At 49.4% G+C, this 13957-nt stretch overlaps 1 protein-coding gene across 1 annotated transcript; it reads right to left on the reverse strand.

Moving 5' to 3' along the window:
* Positions 1-2348: 2348 nt before the first annotated feature.
* LOC122494716 (zinc finger protein 548-like) lies at positions 2349-12795 on the reverse strand. Its single transcript, XM_043600110.1, has 4 exons — positions 12423-12795; positions 9942-9983; positions 7275-7401; positions 2349-5468 (listed from the first exon to the last, which is right to left on the reverse strand). Exons 1-4 carry the CDS (start codon positions 12681-12683, stop codon positions 3943-3945), a joined length of 1956 nt encoding a protein of 651 aa, XP_043456045.1. The 5' UTR covers positions 12684-12795; the 3' UTR covers positions 2349-3942.
* Positions 12796-13957: the final 1162 nt, after the last annotated feature.

Consider the following 13957-nt stretch of genomic DNA (forward strand, 5'->3'; position numbering starts at 1 on the left):
TCTTCTTGTTGGGTGTGAGTTTGACAACTAGTGGTGAGATTAAGAGCGGGGCTCGAACTCACTGTGAGATCATGGCCTGGGCTGAAGTCGAATGCTTAACCGACTGAGACACCCAGGTGCCTCATTCATCCATATACTTTTAATCTGTACAGATATGTCTTTATATTTAAAGTGGGTTTCTTGTAAACAACATATTGTTGAGTCTTGGGTTTTGATCCACTCTGACAATCTTTCTTTTGATTGGTGCATTTTGACATTCAAAGTAAGTCTTGATATAGTTGGATTAATAATCTGTCACATTGGTTATTGTTTTCTGTTTGTTGCCCTTGTACTTTGTTCCTATTTTTGCCTTCCACCCATTTTCTCCCTTTTGTAGTTAAAAAAAAAAAAAAAAAAAAGTTTATCTGTTTTGAGAGAGGGAGAGAAATAAAGAGCAAGCAGAGGAGGGGCAGAGGGAGGGAGACAGAGAATCCAAGCAGGCTCAGCACAGAGCCGGACTCAGGGCTTGAACTCACCACACATGAGATCATGACTTGAGCTGAAATCAAGAGTGAGGTGCTTAACCAACTAAGGCATCCAGGTACCCCTCCCTTTTGTAGTTTTAATTGAGCATTTTATGCATTCCATTTTCTCTCCTTTCTTAACAGTTGTACTTGTTTACTTTGGGGGTTGCCCTAGAGCTTACAGTATACATCTACAGCTCATCTAAATCCACTTTCAGATACTACCATTTCACAGGGAGTGTGTGTGCCTCAATATAACAAAATAATACTAATTCCTCTGTCTCCTTCCTTGCATCGTTCCTGTTATTCATTTTAATATATTCACACACATATATACTCTAATACATTGTTGCTGTTTTTTGACAAATTGTAATGTTAGATAATAATAAGACAATTCTTTTTTTAATTTTTTAAAATGTTATTTATTTTTGAGACAGAAACAGAGCATGAGCAGGGGAGGGGCAGAGAGAGAGACACACACACACACACACAGAATCTGAAGCAGGCTCCAGGCTATGGGCTGTCAGCACAGAGCCCGATGCGGGGCTCGAACTCACGGACTGTGAGATCATGACCCGAGTTGAAGTGACGCCCAACCAACTGAGCCACCCAGGTACCCCAAGACAATTCTTATTTTACCTACACTTCTTCCTTTTCTGATGCTCTTCCTTTCGTTGTAGATCTGAGATTCTGAGCTATATACCATTTTCTTTCTCTCTAAAGAACTTTTAACATTTCTTTCAAGGCAGGTCTACTAGCAACAAACTCTCCATTTTCGCTTGAGAAATTCTTTATTTCTCCACTTTTGAAGGATAACTTCACGGGGTACAAAGTTCTAGATTTGTGGTTTTTTTCCTCTCTCAACACTTTAAATACTGCACTCCACTCTTACATGGTTTCTGAGAAATTGGATGTCGTTATCTTTGCTCCTCTAGAAATAAAGTGTTTCCTTTCTCTGACTTGTTTCAGAGTTGGTTTTTTTTTTTTTTTCTATATTATCTGTTGTTTGAAAATACTATTTCTGGGTGTAGTTTTTTCTTTTAGCATCTTTCCTGCTTGGTGTTCTCTTAGCTTGCTGGATCTGTACCTGGATGTCTAAATTTGGGTAAATTTGGGGGAAATTATCAGTCGCTATTGTTTCAAGCATTACTTCCATTCCTTTTGGTATTTCTTTCCTTCTGGCATCGTCATTATGTACCTGTCACACTTTTTCAGTTGTTCCATAGTCGTGAGCTTTATGAAACAAAGTTTTCAATGTAAACATATATTTATATATAATTACCTTAATTTTGCATTCTTTTGTACATGGTGAGGTTTGAAAGATACAGAGTGGAGTCTTGAATCATTTCCCTCCCACGTATCACTCCCAAACTGTTTTCTTTCCATTTCCTATTCTATAATGCTTGTCAGCCTTTCTAAAGTTCAAGTTTCTCAATGAGCCACGTGGTTTGAAGATTACATGATGAAAAGATGACCTCAAGCAAGAAATCCTACCAGCAGACTGCCTTTGGACCTGAACTGCAACTCTTCCGTGGTCCCCAGCCTGTTGGCCTGCTCGGTAGATTTTCCACTTGCCGGGCCATCACAAATGCTTTAGCTAATTCTTTAAAACACATATCCACTCCCAGCCCTCCACACCTCTCTCTACACACACACCCTGATGCTTCTCTGGAGAGCCCAATACACCACAGAACTGAACACTTAAAAATGGCAAGATAGTAAATTTTATGTGTACTTTACACAAAAAATTTTTAAAATGCTTTAGAAACTTTTATGATACAAAGATATAGCTTAAAGACACTACTAGAAAAAAAGAAGCCAAACAAGAATCTTCCAAGAAAGGTGTTTCAGATGGTTCAAGATTTTTTTATTGATAATGAATTCATATGAAACTGAATTTAAATTTATTTTATCTAAACTTCACTTTCCATTCTAAACAACTCTTACGCTCAGTGATTATTAGCACCTTTGTTGTTTATGAACAGGGCAGCTCTAATACATAACACAGAGCCTTGCCGGTTATCCAGTGCCATGCTTCTGCACACACAACATGGACAATACTAAAAATACATATACACGCTTAGTAAACACAGCTATACATGAGTAAGCGTAGCATTCTATTTATATAAAATTCTAGAAAATGCAAATGACAGTGCCCACCTGGGGATAGCAAGTTGCGTAGGACTGGGAGAGAGAGAGTACAAGGGGCCGATGGAAACTATATATAGGGGTTATGGATTATTCATTATCATGGCTCTGGCAATGCTCCCATTGTGCATACATATATGAAAATATATCCTACACTTTCAATAAATGCAGTTAAATGTATGTCAATACCTCCATAAAGCTGTTAAGGAATAAAGATAACCATATAAAATCTGGATCTCCTCTTCCTCCCGAAATATCACATCTGGCGAAGCTGTACTGACTCCATTGACACCCTTCCCAATATCTTATTAACTCTGATTCTTTCTCAAAACAGAAGGAAATGCTGACAAATGAGGAAACTATGCTAAGCAAAATAAGCCAGTCACGAAAAGACAAATACCGTATGATTCCACTTACATGAGGTCTCCAGAGCAGTCAAATCCATAGAGACACAGTATAAAAACATAGCTGCCAGGTGTGGTGGGTGGCGGGCAGAAGCTTGTCTCGTGGGTCTAGTTTCAATTTTGCCAGATGAAAGGAATTCTGGAAATAGGTTGCACAAATGTGTAAAATTTTTAACACTACTAAGTGCACAGAGACAGGGTAAGCTGTGCTAGGTGTGCACAACACACATGTAAAATAAAGAACTATATTACAGTGGTTCCCAGGGATAAATGAGAGCCGGTATTTGGCTGAAGTCTTTCCCCCTTTGCAATGTTCTCTGGTGTGAACTTTTTGGGGCCAAAAGAGGTTGGACTTTGAGATGAACAAACGCCCGTATTTGTTGAACAGATAAGGTGTTCTTCCATCGTGAATTCTCTGAAGTGGAATGGGGCTGGAGTTGCACCTAAAGACCACACTGACTACACTCCAAGGTCTTCCTCCAGTGACCTCTTGATGTCTAATGAATGGCGAACTGCACCAAAACAATTTCCCACGTTCACTACCCAGAAAAACCTTGGATTGTGAGTAACTTGTTCTGCAACTATTGCTCAAGACTAGCAAATATTTCTCATGAATTTTAACTTGATAAACGAGCTATGTCTTGCAATACAAGTAGTAAGTGACGCCGAACATCCCATGATCACAACTGGGCCAGTGGTTCTTGAAATTTGCTTTGATATATGGGTGCTCCGGATTGCAAGCATGTTTCTGGAAGGAATTATACTCTCAAACCAAGGTTTTACTGTACTTCTAAGGTGCTTCTCCAGGGTAATGAGCTTAAAATGGTACCTAAAAGATTCACCATATTCTCCACATTTACAAGTTGCTTTACGAGTGTAATTCTCCACTAATGGGTTGGAGTTGTATCTAAAACCTTCTCCACATTTATGGTGCTCATAGATCTGTCTTCATTGTGGATTTTCTGGTGATGAACGAGGTGGGACTTTCTAATGAAGGCCTTCTGACATTTGCCACACTCATACGGCCTTTCTCCAGTGTGGATTTTCTGATGCTCAACAAGTATATGCTTGTGGCTAAAGGCTTTCCCGCATTCACTGCACTCATAAGGCCTCTCTCCAGTGTGATTTCTCCAGTGTTTAATAAGGTTGGAGTTGTACCGAAAGAACTTCCCACACACGCTGCACTCATAAGGCCTTTCTCCAGTGTGAACTCTCTTATGTCTAATGAGTCTGCAGTGGTACCTAAAGGCTTTCCCACATTCGCTGCACTCATAAGGCCTTTCTCCAGTGTGATTTTGCCAATGTTTCATGAGTTTGGACTTGTACCTAAAGAATTCCCCACACAAGCTGCACTCATAAGGCCTTTCTCCAGTGTGAACTCTTTGATGTCTAATGAGCGTAGAGGTGTACCTAAAGAATTTCCCACATTCCCTGCACTCATAAGGCCTTTCTCCAGTGTGAACCCTCTGATGTTTAATGAGTGTGGAATTGTACCTAAAGAACTTGCCACATTCGTTGCACTCATAAGGCTTCTCTGCAGTGTGAACTCTCTGATGTCTAATGAACGTGGAGCTGTACCTGAAAAATTTCCCACATTCGCTGCATTCATAAGGCCTTTCTCCAGTATGAACCCTCTCGTGTCGTATGAGTCTATAGTTGTACCTAAAGAATTTTCCACATTCTCTACATTCATAAGGCCTTTCTCCATTGTGAAGTTTCTGATGTTTCATGAAGTTGGCATTGTACTTAAAGAATTCCCCACATTTGCTACATTCATAAGGGCTTAATCCAGTGTGAACTCTCTGGTGACTAACGAGTGTGGAGTTGTACCGAAAGAATTTCCCACATTCACTGCACTTAAAAGGCCTTTCTCCAGTGTGGATTTTCTGGTGCTGAACAAGGTGGAACTTTCTAACGAAGGCCATCCCACATTTGCTGCACTCGTAAGGTCTAACGCCAGTGTGGATTTTCTGGTGCTCACCAAGTACCTGTTTTTGCCTGAAGGCCTTCCCGCACTGAATGCACTTGTAATCACTCTGTCCGCTTCCAAAGGCCTCCCCGCACGCGGGGCCCCTGTGTGGTTTCAATGCACTGCGAGGGGTCAGGTGCTGGGGCAGGCCTGTGCCGGCCGGAAAGTCCTTCCCGTCTTTGCAGCACGTGCAGCTACTCTCTGCCACGTGAACGCTGTCGTTCGTTGCAGAGGAAGGCCTCCCCTCCTCCCTTCTAGAAAACTGGTCTTCGATCCATTCCTTTTGGTTTGCCCCACAAATATATAGTTCCCGATCAGAGTACATTCCATCCTGCTCAGCCAAGGGCAACATGTCTTTCTCACACTGGGCCTCCTGGACGGAAGAGTCTGGCTTTGGAGTCCTGACCTGTGATGCCTCCTCGTCCTGTGCTCCATGCCAACAACCTATAAGCAGAGAAATGCTGGTCAATCGCAGGCCAACTTTGGGAAAAGACAGCCTCATCGGGAATTCGTGTCGGACACACCCACGAATGAAGCCATGGGACTGCTCATGGGCCAAGGGGCCTCGAGATGGTGAGAGGAAGGCCCGCTGTGCAGAGCTCAGCCTGGCCAGCGCCCACGATGGGACAGCCCTGACTATGGGGAAGGACACAAGGTGGGGGGGGCTGTCTCAGTCCATGTGGGCTACTATGACAAAACACCACAGACTGGATGGCTTATTATAAACAATAGCGATTTATTTCTCGCAGTCCTGGAGGCTGGATCAGGGTGCCGGCATGGTGGGGTGAGGGTCCTCTTCCGGGCTGCCAGCTTCTCACTGTGTCCTCACATAGCTCAAGGGGCTGAGGGGTCGGTGGGGTCTCTTCTACAAGGGCACTAACTCCACCCATGAGAGCTCTGCCCTCACGACCCGGGCGCCGTCTCCTAACACCACCACGCTGGGCACGAGGTTTGCAACACAGGAATCAGTGGTGGGGGGTGAGAGCACAAACACTTAAAACACAGCAGGTGGTGTGTAGGGAGGGGAGGCAGGGATTCAGGTCACTCCTGGGCAAAGGGCTATGTCTGCTGGTGACTGGTGAGCACTGTGTAGGAAACGGTAGACAGACTAGAAATACCTACCTAACCACAACAGAGACACTGTAATTCAAAACTATTTAAGGATACACACAGACCTCACAATATCCTACGTACAGTCGGATGTTGGAGAGCCTGTGAAGGCAGTGATGAGACAGAAAATTAGAGGTGAAGGCTAACAGGTGTTGGATTGTGGCAGAAAGGGGATCAGAATTCAGAGTAGAAGTGAAAATGGGAAAGAAAAGGTAGAAATGAGGTCTGGTGGGGCGCCTGGTTGGCTCAGTTGGCTAAGTGTTCAACTTCAGTTCAGTTCATGATTTTGCACTTCATGGGTTTGAGCCAGTGTCGGGCTCTGTGCTGACAGCTCAGAGCCTGGACCCTGCTTCGGATTCTGTGTCTCCCCCTCTCCCTGCCCTGCTTGCACTCTGTTTCTCTCTCTCTCAAAAATAAATAAATGTTAAAAAAAAGAAAAGAAAAGAAATGAAGTCTGGCCTGTCCTGACACCAAACGATGGTGGACAAAGGACAGATTCCCAGCTCTGACACACATCTTTCCCCAGCCCCATGGCACCAGGGCCACGTGCTTTTGAGTGCCTCTTGCCACTGATGTAGTAATGCCGGCCTATTAGGTACCCAGGGTCCTCCCCATGGCTCAAGGTGAGCACTGATGTGGCACCTGAAACAGGCCAGGCCTCAGTGAAAGAAAGGAAAAGGAATGGCCAGCACACGACCAGAGCAACTCAACACAGGACATCTGACATCTTAAACTTCCAAGAACTTCACAGGAGACACTGTAGAAACAACCCAGTGTGCCCTCAAATTAGTAACTAGGTTGGTGCCTGCCATTCCTGGCACAGGCAGGAGGACCCAAGAAATGTCAGCAGGAGGAAGGGGGAAAGCCTGGGGCACCGTGGTTCCAAGCATCTAGACTAAGTGACCACATCAGGGACAAGCCAGGCCTGAGGGATCTCTCAGACAAACGTGAACATCTCTGACTTCTGAGCCCTGGGACCTGCTGGGGAGGAGCGGGTGCAGGGCACACAGCCCAGTCCTGCCAGGAGACCAGGAGAGGAAGAAGGACCCTTGGTCTTGTGGGAAGGACAGAGCTACCCCTGGGGAAAAGGGGCAGAACAGAGCCCAGGCCAAGACGCGGGGCTCAGTGTGAGGGCCTTACCTAGGGAGGACAGAAGCGCCAAGTTCTCCATCATCACAGCACGGTACAGGAGTCTCTGAGCTCCATCAAGGAGGCCCCACTCTTCCTGGGAGAAGTGTATGGCCACGTCCTCAAAGACCACGCGGCTCTGCCAGAATTGGATCGGTTTGGCTCATGAACAGCTTCTTATGTTGACTGTGTCCTGAGAATTCTGTATTTATCTATTGGCCATCCACTAATTACAGGGCTAAACTGACGGTCAAATCTGTTTGGATCTCCTCTGATACCCAGAGCCCACACTCTGAGCCACCTCCTTCACAGACTCACACAAGTCAACACCACCCCTGCCCCCCGCCCTAAATCAACCAGGGCCAGGTACCAGATAACCAGGGCCATCTCTTCTACCCCAGATACACTAAAATTATACAGAATAGCCATCCCTAAGCTTTTCGCCCTACCCTTCCTGCATTTCTCCCACAAAGTCAAATAAACTCTGCTAAAATGATTCCTTTGCTGGTGGTTATGCCTCCTAACCAAATCTGATGCTCCCGTGTGGCCCTGTGTTACATGGTGTGCTCCCACCTCCTCGACAAATAGAATAAAAAACCTTTCAGCGTCATCGGTCTCCACATCATCGCTTGCCCGCTTCCGTGAACTGAAATCCTGTGAGTGTCATTCTTGATACACTTCTCTCCCCTGGACCTTCGGTCCTCCCCCCCACACATCCGTCCCTGCTCACCCTCCTCCCCGACTTCCCAACGTCGAAGACTCACCAACTGCTGGTGGCACTGGCGCCTGCTCTCGTTACCACTGATCGCTGTGTTCAGAGCACAGCATGAAGGGAGAAAGACCCCACGTAGCCTGTGGGCTCAGCGATGTGGGCCTCTCCCCATCTCCCGCTGGCCAGTTTCCCTGGGGTTCCCCGGGTCTGACTCTCCAGTGAACTCGGACTCGTCCCTTTCCCTTAAGCACCTGGAGCTATCCACACTCCTCTTTACCTGCATATCGCTCCTGGGACTCCTCTCCCTCCCGACGCTGACCCCTCCACAGACACCCCCCAGACACCCCGGGCCCACGCTGGCATTTCCTTCACTTCCCCAGAGGCCATTCTGCACATGGAACCCAGGCAGTGCATGGAGATGCATCCAGGATCCAATTCAGGCCCAGTTCTGCCCCTGAACACAGGGAGTCCCCAGGTCCCCCAGCGCCAGGCCAGCCTCCAGCCTTGCTTTAAAGGTCCCCCTGCCAGGCCCTGCTTCTTGCTTCATCCTCAGCCACCCTGCCCACGTGAGGACCTCACATACCTTCAGCCCCTGCACCTTCTCTATTCCACCCACCGCCCCATAACCAACTGTCCCATAAGTAATCAGAACCTCCCCGTCCCTTTGAAGGCCAGGGACACTCATGTCGCACCCACACACCCATCCACGTTAGGTCTGGCAGCTCTTCAAGCTCATCCACCGCCCCCTTAACATCTAGCTCATGTGCACGCCGGTCTCAGAAGACTTTCTCGCTCCTACCCCACCATCTCTCCCTCTCTGTTCTGTCTCTGTCTCTCACACACACTCACACACAGACACTCAGATTCCTCAGCTTTAGGGGGCCTGGAACCCCACCCAGGTGCCCAATCAAGGAACCCCGTACTCAGGCCACACCCTTTGTCCCATCCCTGCTCCCCTAATGGCATCGCCCCCACGACCTAGCGATGCTACCTCCTGGAGCTGGTCCACAGCTCCTCCGAGCCCACACCCAGCCCCCACACTGCGGCTGCCTCCAACCTGAATCTATCCCCGGAGCTCCAGACCTCCGGAGCTCCAGACCTCCGTGTCAAAGTGCCCACGTGACCCCTCCCCTTGGGGCCCCTGGAATATCTGAGACTAGAGAAAAATGGAGTCTTCACATTCCACCTGGAAAGTCCTCATACAGCTGACTTCCTCCATTTTAGTTGAAGCACCCATCCTTGCAAACAAGGCCAAAAACCCGGGGCACCCCAACCCTTCCCTCTATCCCACCTCCTCATCTCCCCGAGTCTCTCCATCACAAAGTATGAGCAGCCCTGATTCAAAATACACCCAGAAACCAGCGACTCCTCTACTTCCACAGCCACCGCTCCCATGTAGCCACAGCACTCACCCGCACTGTCGCCCGGGCCTCCCTACCTTCACCCACACCCCCTCCCCCCTGTGTTTTCCACTCCGCAAAGGGAGCCTGTTAAAATCGGGGTCACACCACCTTCCTCTTCTGTTTCAAACCTTTCCTGCTTCCCACCAACCTCAGATTGGAGACCCCAAACCCCAGCTGTCACTGAAGGTCTGGTACCCGTGCACCCCTACCTACCCCCAACCTGGCTGCCCATTCTTACCAGGTACGAGAGACCTGTAGTTTCCCCAACATCCCAGCTAAGTCGCACCTACAGGCATGTGAACATTCTGAATCCTGCGGCCAGGATTCCCTGCCACGTCTTACCACATCACTTGTTAGAAACGGGAACCCCCCCACATACAATCTAATACCAGATGTAGGATCCCGGGCCTGAGGGAAGCACATGGTCCTCAGGCTCAAGAGAGCGAGGACAGGAGAAGGCTCCTGTGACAGGCCACTGCCACTCCCTGGGGGCATACACACAGCACGCCAAAACTACCTGGGTGACAATCGGGATGGCTGAAAGGTACGACACCCTCCACTCACCTGCACGGGGTCCATAAGCATTTCTGCCACCGCCATGGGAACCTATGGGAAGGAGACAGGAGACCATGAAAAATGGGTAACCGTGGAAGGATCTTATGAACTGAGCTGGACCACCAGCTGTGCCCTGCCCTGGAGCAAAGTGATCTCAGCCTCATGGTCTAAGTTCAGCTCCTCAAAAAACAGGTTGCCTCTTATGGATGGGGTAACTGAGCATCCATGGGAAACCCTGAGCATCCCTGAGCCTAAGGGGGAAAAGTGCTTATGGGGATAAGAATGCTTTCAACCTCATTGGGTTCATATTGGTACCGAAATGTCAGGAGTGCATACTATGTAACAGATCTTACTGTCCATAGAATCCAGTTTTGTGGATTTTCAGGGCAAATGAAGTGCTAGGATTTTGAAATTTAAGGTCTTCATGTTTACTGCTTTTTATGATTTCAGGAAATGTACATCAAACTTTATATTGTAAACAGATTAAAATTAATCTCAAATAAATTACAAAGTGTTTGCATAAGTTTAACTTGTTGAATAGGTTCATTTCTAATTATCTACCCATGTATACATATTTAGAAGTGTTTTTTTTAATTTTTTTTTTTTAATTTTTTTTTTCAACGTTTATTTATTTTTGGGACAGAGAGAGACAGAGCATGAACAGGGGAGGGGCAGAGAGAGAGGGAGACACAGAATCGGAAACAGGCTCCAGGCTCTGAGCCATCAGCCCAGAGCCCGACGCGGGGCTCGAACTCACGGACCGCAAGATCGTGACCTGGCTGAAGTCGGACGCCCAACCGACTGCGCCACCCAGGCGCCCCTTAATTTTTTTTTCAACGTTTTTTAATTTATTTTTGGGACAGAGAGAGACAGAGCATGAACGGGGGAGGGGCAGAGAGAGAGGGAGACACAGAATCCGAAACAGGCTCCAGGCTCTGAGCCCTCAGCCCAGAGCCGGACGCGGGGCTTGAACTCACGGACCGCAAGATCGTGACCTGGGTGAAGTCGTACGCTTAACCGACTGCGCCACCCAGGCGCCCTAGAAGAATTTTTTTAATGTTTTATTTAGAGACAGAGAGAGAGAGTGAGCAGGGGAGGGGAGGAGAGAGAGCGAGACACAATCCAAAGCAGGCTGCAGGGTCCGAGCTGTCAGTACAGAGCTCGACAGGGGGCTGGAACTTACAAACCGCGAGATCATGACGTGAGCCGAAGTTGGATGCTTAACCCACTGAGCCACCCAAGTGCCCCATACATATTTAGAAGAATATTAACTAGTGCTTAAGTCAACAAATTTTTTATACATTCTTACGTTGGCCAGTTGTAGGAAAAGGTTGGGTACGCAGACAAGCCGCTGGTCCACACAGCGACAAGAACTGCTGCTACTTAATCCTCAGAAGGGGGCTTGTTGGAGGCCCTGGACCGGACAGCGGCTCATCCCACTGGCCCTGAGGGGTAGGACTGACAAGCATGCCCTGTGTGGGACCCCGCCACTCCATCAGCCTGGAGGACATTTCCCTTGCTCCACAGAGAGTGGTCCTGAGGGTCGGCTGAGCCCACAGGTGTAGAGTCTACACCAGTACACACACTGCCCCACCGAAGGGCAGTTCCTCACCCCACCAAGACCTCCCTTCCTAGAGATGCAGAAGGATCTCTCCTACAGCAAATCTCTTTTCCGGAGGAAGCATCAGGGATGCCAACGCCTGCTTCCCATGCCCTACCCGCCAACTCTCAGCCCTCAACTCCCTCATCATCTGAAATCATCTTAAGACTCCCTCCTTGGTCGGGTCCTCAGGCCAGGCTCTGGAGCAGTGCACAGCCTCCACACCTCGGACAGCTCCAGCCCAGCTCCCTTCCCTGTCCTCCAGACCCTCACATCTACAGACCCACATCATGTCTCCACCCTCAGATATCTCAGCATCAACATGTCCAAACCGAACTCATGATCTCCCCGAAACCTGCCCGCTGGGCTCGCTTCCCCACCTCCGTTCTCTCAGATGATCAGGCAAGGAAGCTCTGACCTGGTCCTTCACTCCCCACTTGTGCTCACAGCTACAGGCGACGCAGCAGGAAACCCCCTCGGCTCTGTTGCCCGACTGCAGAATCTCCTCGCATCTCCCTCCACGGCCACCGCCCTGGCCCAACCTCCACCATGACTGCCCGGGGTGGTTCCTCAGCAGCCTCCCCGTCCTGCTCTCCCCTATCCTAACCTATCTCTGGGCGCGCACCTCCCACCCCCGCCCTGGACCCCTGACCCCGGAAGATCCCAGCCACGCACGACGCCCCTGCAGGCGACACTCCGGCCCCTGGGCCCCCGGCCCCGACTCAGGAGCCCCTGCGGGCCCTCCTACGCCCCACCGCAGGGGCGGGACCGGGACCCAGAACCAGGACGCCCTCTGCTCCCGCCCCGGGGGCCTGACTGCTGGGAGCCGAGCGGGCGGGGAGAGGAGGGGCGGGGCGGGCGGCCGAGGGCGCGGGGGTCGCAGCACCCACCTGCGCCGGCTTCACCGGCGCGGCCTCGGCCTCCGACCAGTGGGAAGAGCGGGGCGGGACGCGGCGGGCGACCGGGCGGGGGCGAGGGCGCCTCGCAGCCGCCTCAGCGATGAGGACAGCGACTCTCTCCGCGCTCTCCCACTCCGTCACCTCTGCGCCAACCAACCGCCTGAGAAGCCCTGAACCCGTGAAACCGAGAGCAACTAAAACGACCCGGAGAGTGGCGCCGGAAGTCTCGCCCCCCACCCAGTGCGCACGCATGCCAACGTCACCCTCTCGTGTCTTCATTGGCTCAGCCGCCGTCGACACGCACCGCAGACTTATGGGTAATGTGGTTATCCGCCGCCACCACCAACTCCCACCGCGCAGACTAACGCCCTCCTCCCTGATAGCGGACGAAATGCCGGAGGCTAGTGGGGGGCGCTGGGAAACGCAGTTCCGCTGCTCCGAAGGAGGGGTGGGGGGGAAGGTGTCTGCGCCTGCTTTTAAAGGGGACGGACCCAGATTTCTCGGCGCACAGTCCAGCAGTCACAGAAAGGTTAGGGACCTGTTACTTCATATGCTACGATGCAAGGGAGGTTCCCAAAAGCTACAATGCAAAGGGACACACCACATCAGGACAACGGGTCCACTCAGCGCTGCCAACTACCTCGTCGCTTTTCAAATACAGGCTGAATCTCTGGAGTCTGTTTTAATGAGCCTTGTATTTGTCCCAGGACAAGATAGAAAAGGCTTCGGACAGAGCCATGGAGGGGAAGGTGGGGGCAGCATGATGGGGCAGCGCCCAGGTGGGGAGAACGGGCCAAGCTCTGCCTCGGTTTCCTGGAAAAACCTCTCTCCTGCCTGTGCAGTCAGTCACTGGTTGTGTTTGAACCCAGTGAGTAACACAGTTCTTCAAATACTACTGCTTCTGAGACATTTTTCAATTTCAGATTAAGAATCTGAAATCTGGAAAGAATAGTAACTTAATACACGCCATCTTCTGCCAGGACGGTGTGGCCCCTTCCCTAAGTCGAGGCACCTGTAGGAAAGGAGCAGCCTGTCCTACAAAGGTGACGGATCCACTCTCCTGTCCTTGCTGGGAAGTGATTCTCATTTCACCTGAAATTCTACCACTGGTGTCCTTACAGGACGCCGAAATCATCTGTGAAAAACACTTGTGAAACGGAAATTACTGAAAGGTATTAATAACGATCAGTTATTCAAAGAGAGTAGCAGAAATACAGCTGGGGAGACATAACTTGTTCACATTAAAAAAAAAAAAAAAAGGAAAGTTGAGATCTTAAGGAAGTTTGCCAGAACGTGAAATCTGAAAAGCCAGAGAATGAAGCTACGCTTATGGCTCTGCTTGAATCTGGCCACACTCAGGTTTTTGTCTTTTTTATACTTGAAAACGAGGCTATTAACTGCTTGGAGACAAGAGAGAGAGAGAGGAGAGGGAGAGAGAGAGAGAGACACTATTTTGAAAGGCTTGCCTAGATGGTGAAAATGAACAGGGAAACTGTGCTGTGGGGGGTGTATTTACGTATCTGAGA

This window comes from Prionailurus bengalensis, chromosome E2, assembly GCF_016509475.1.
Source record: "Prionailurus bengalensis isolate Pbe53 chromosome E2, Fcat_Pben_1.1_paternal_pri, whole genome shotgun sequence".
NCBI lineage: Eukaryota > Metazoa > Chordata > Mammalia > Carnivora > Felidae > Prionailurus > Prionailurus bengalensis.

Bases quoted from the DNA above. Each gene is read 5' to 3' on its own strand.
- LOC122494716 (XM_043600110.1), bottom strand. From the start codon at position 12,683: ATGCGTGCGCACTGGGTGGGGGGCGAGACTTCCGGCGCCACTCTCCGG. The intron at 9,984-12,422 runs GTGGGTGCTGCG...TCCTTCCCATAG, and splicing joins CGCCGGTGAAGCCGGCGCAG to GTTCCCATGGCGGTGGCAGA. The intron at 5,469-7,274 runs GTAAGGCCCTCA...CTCTGCTTATAG, and splicing joins GGCGCTTCTGTCCTCCCTAG to GTTGTTGGCATGGAGCACAG.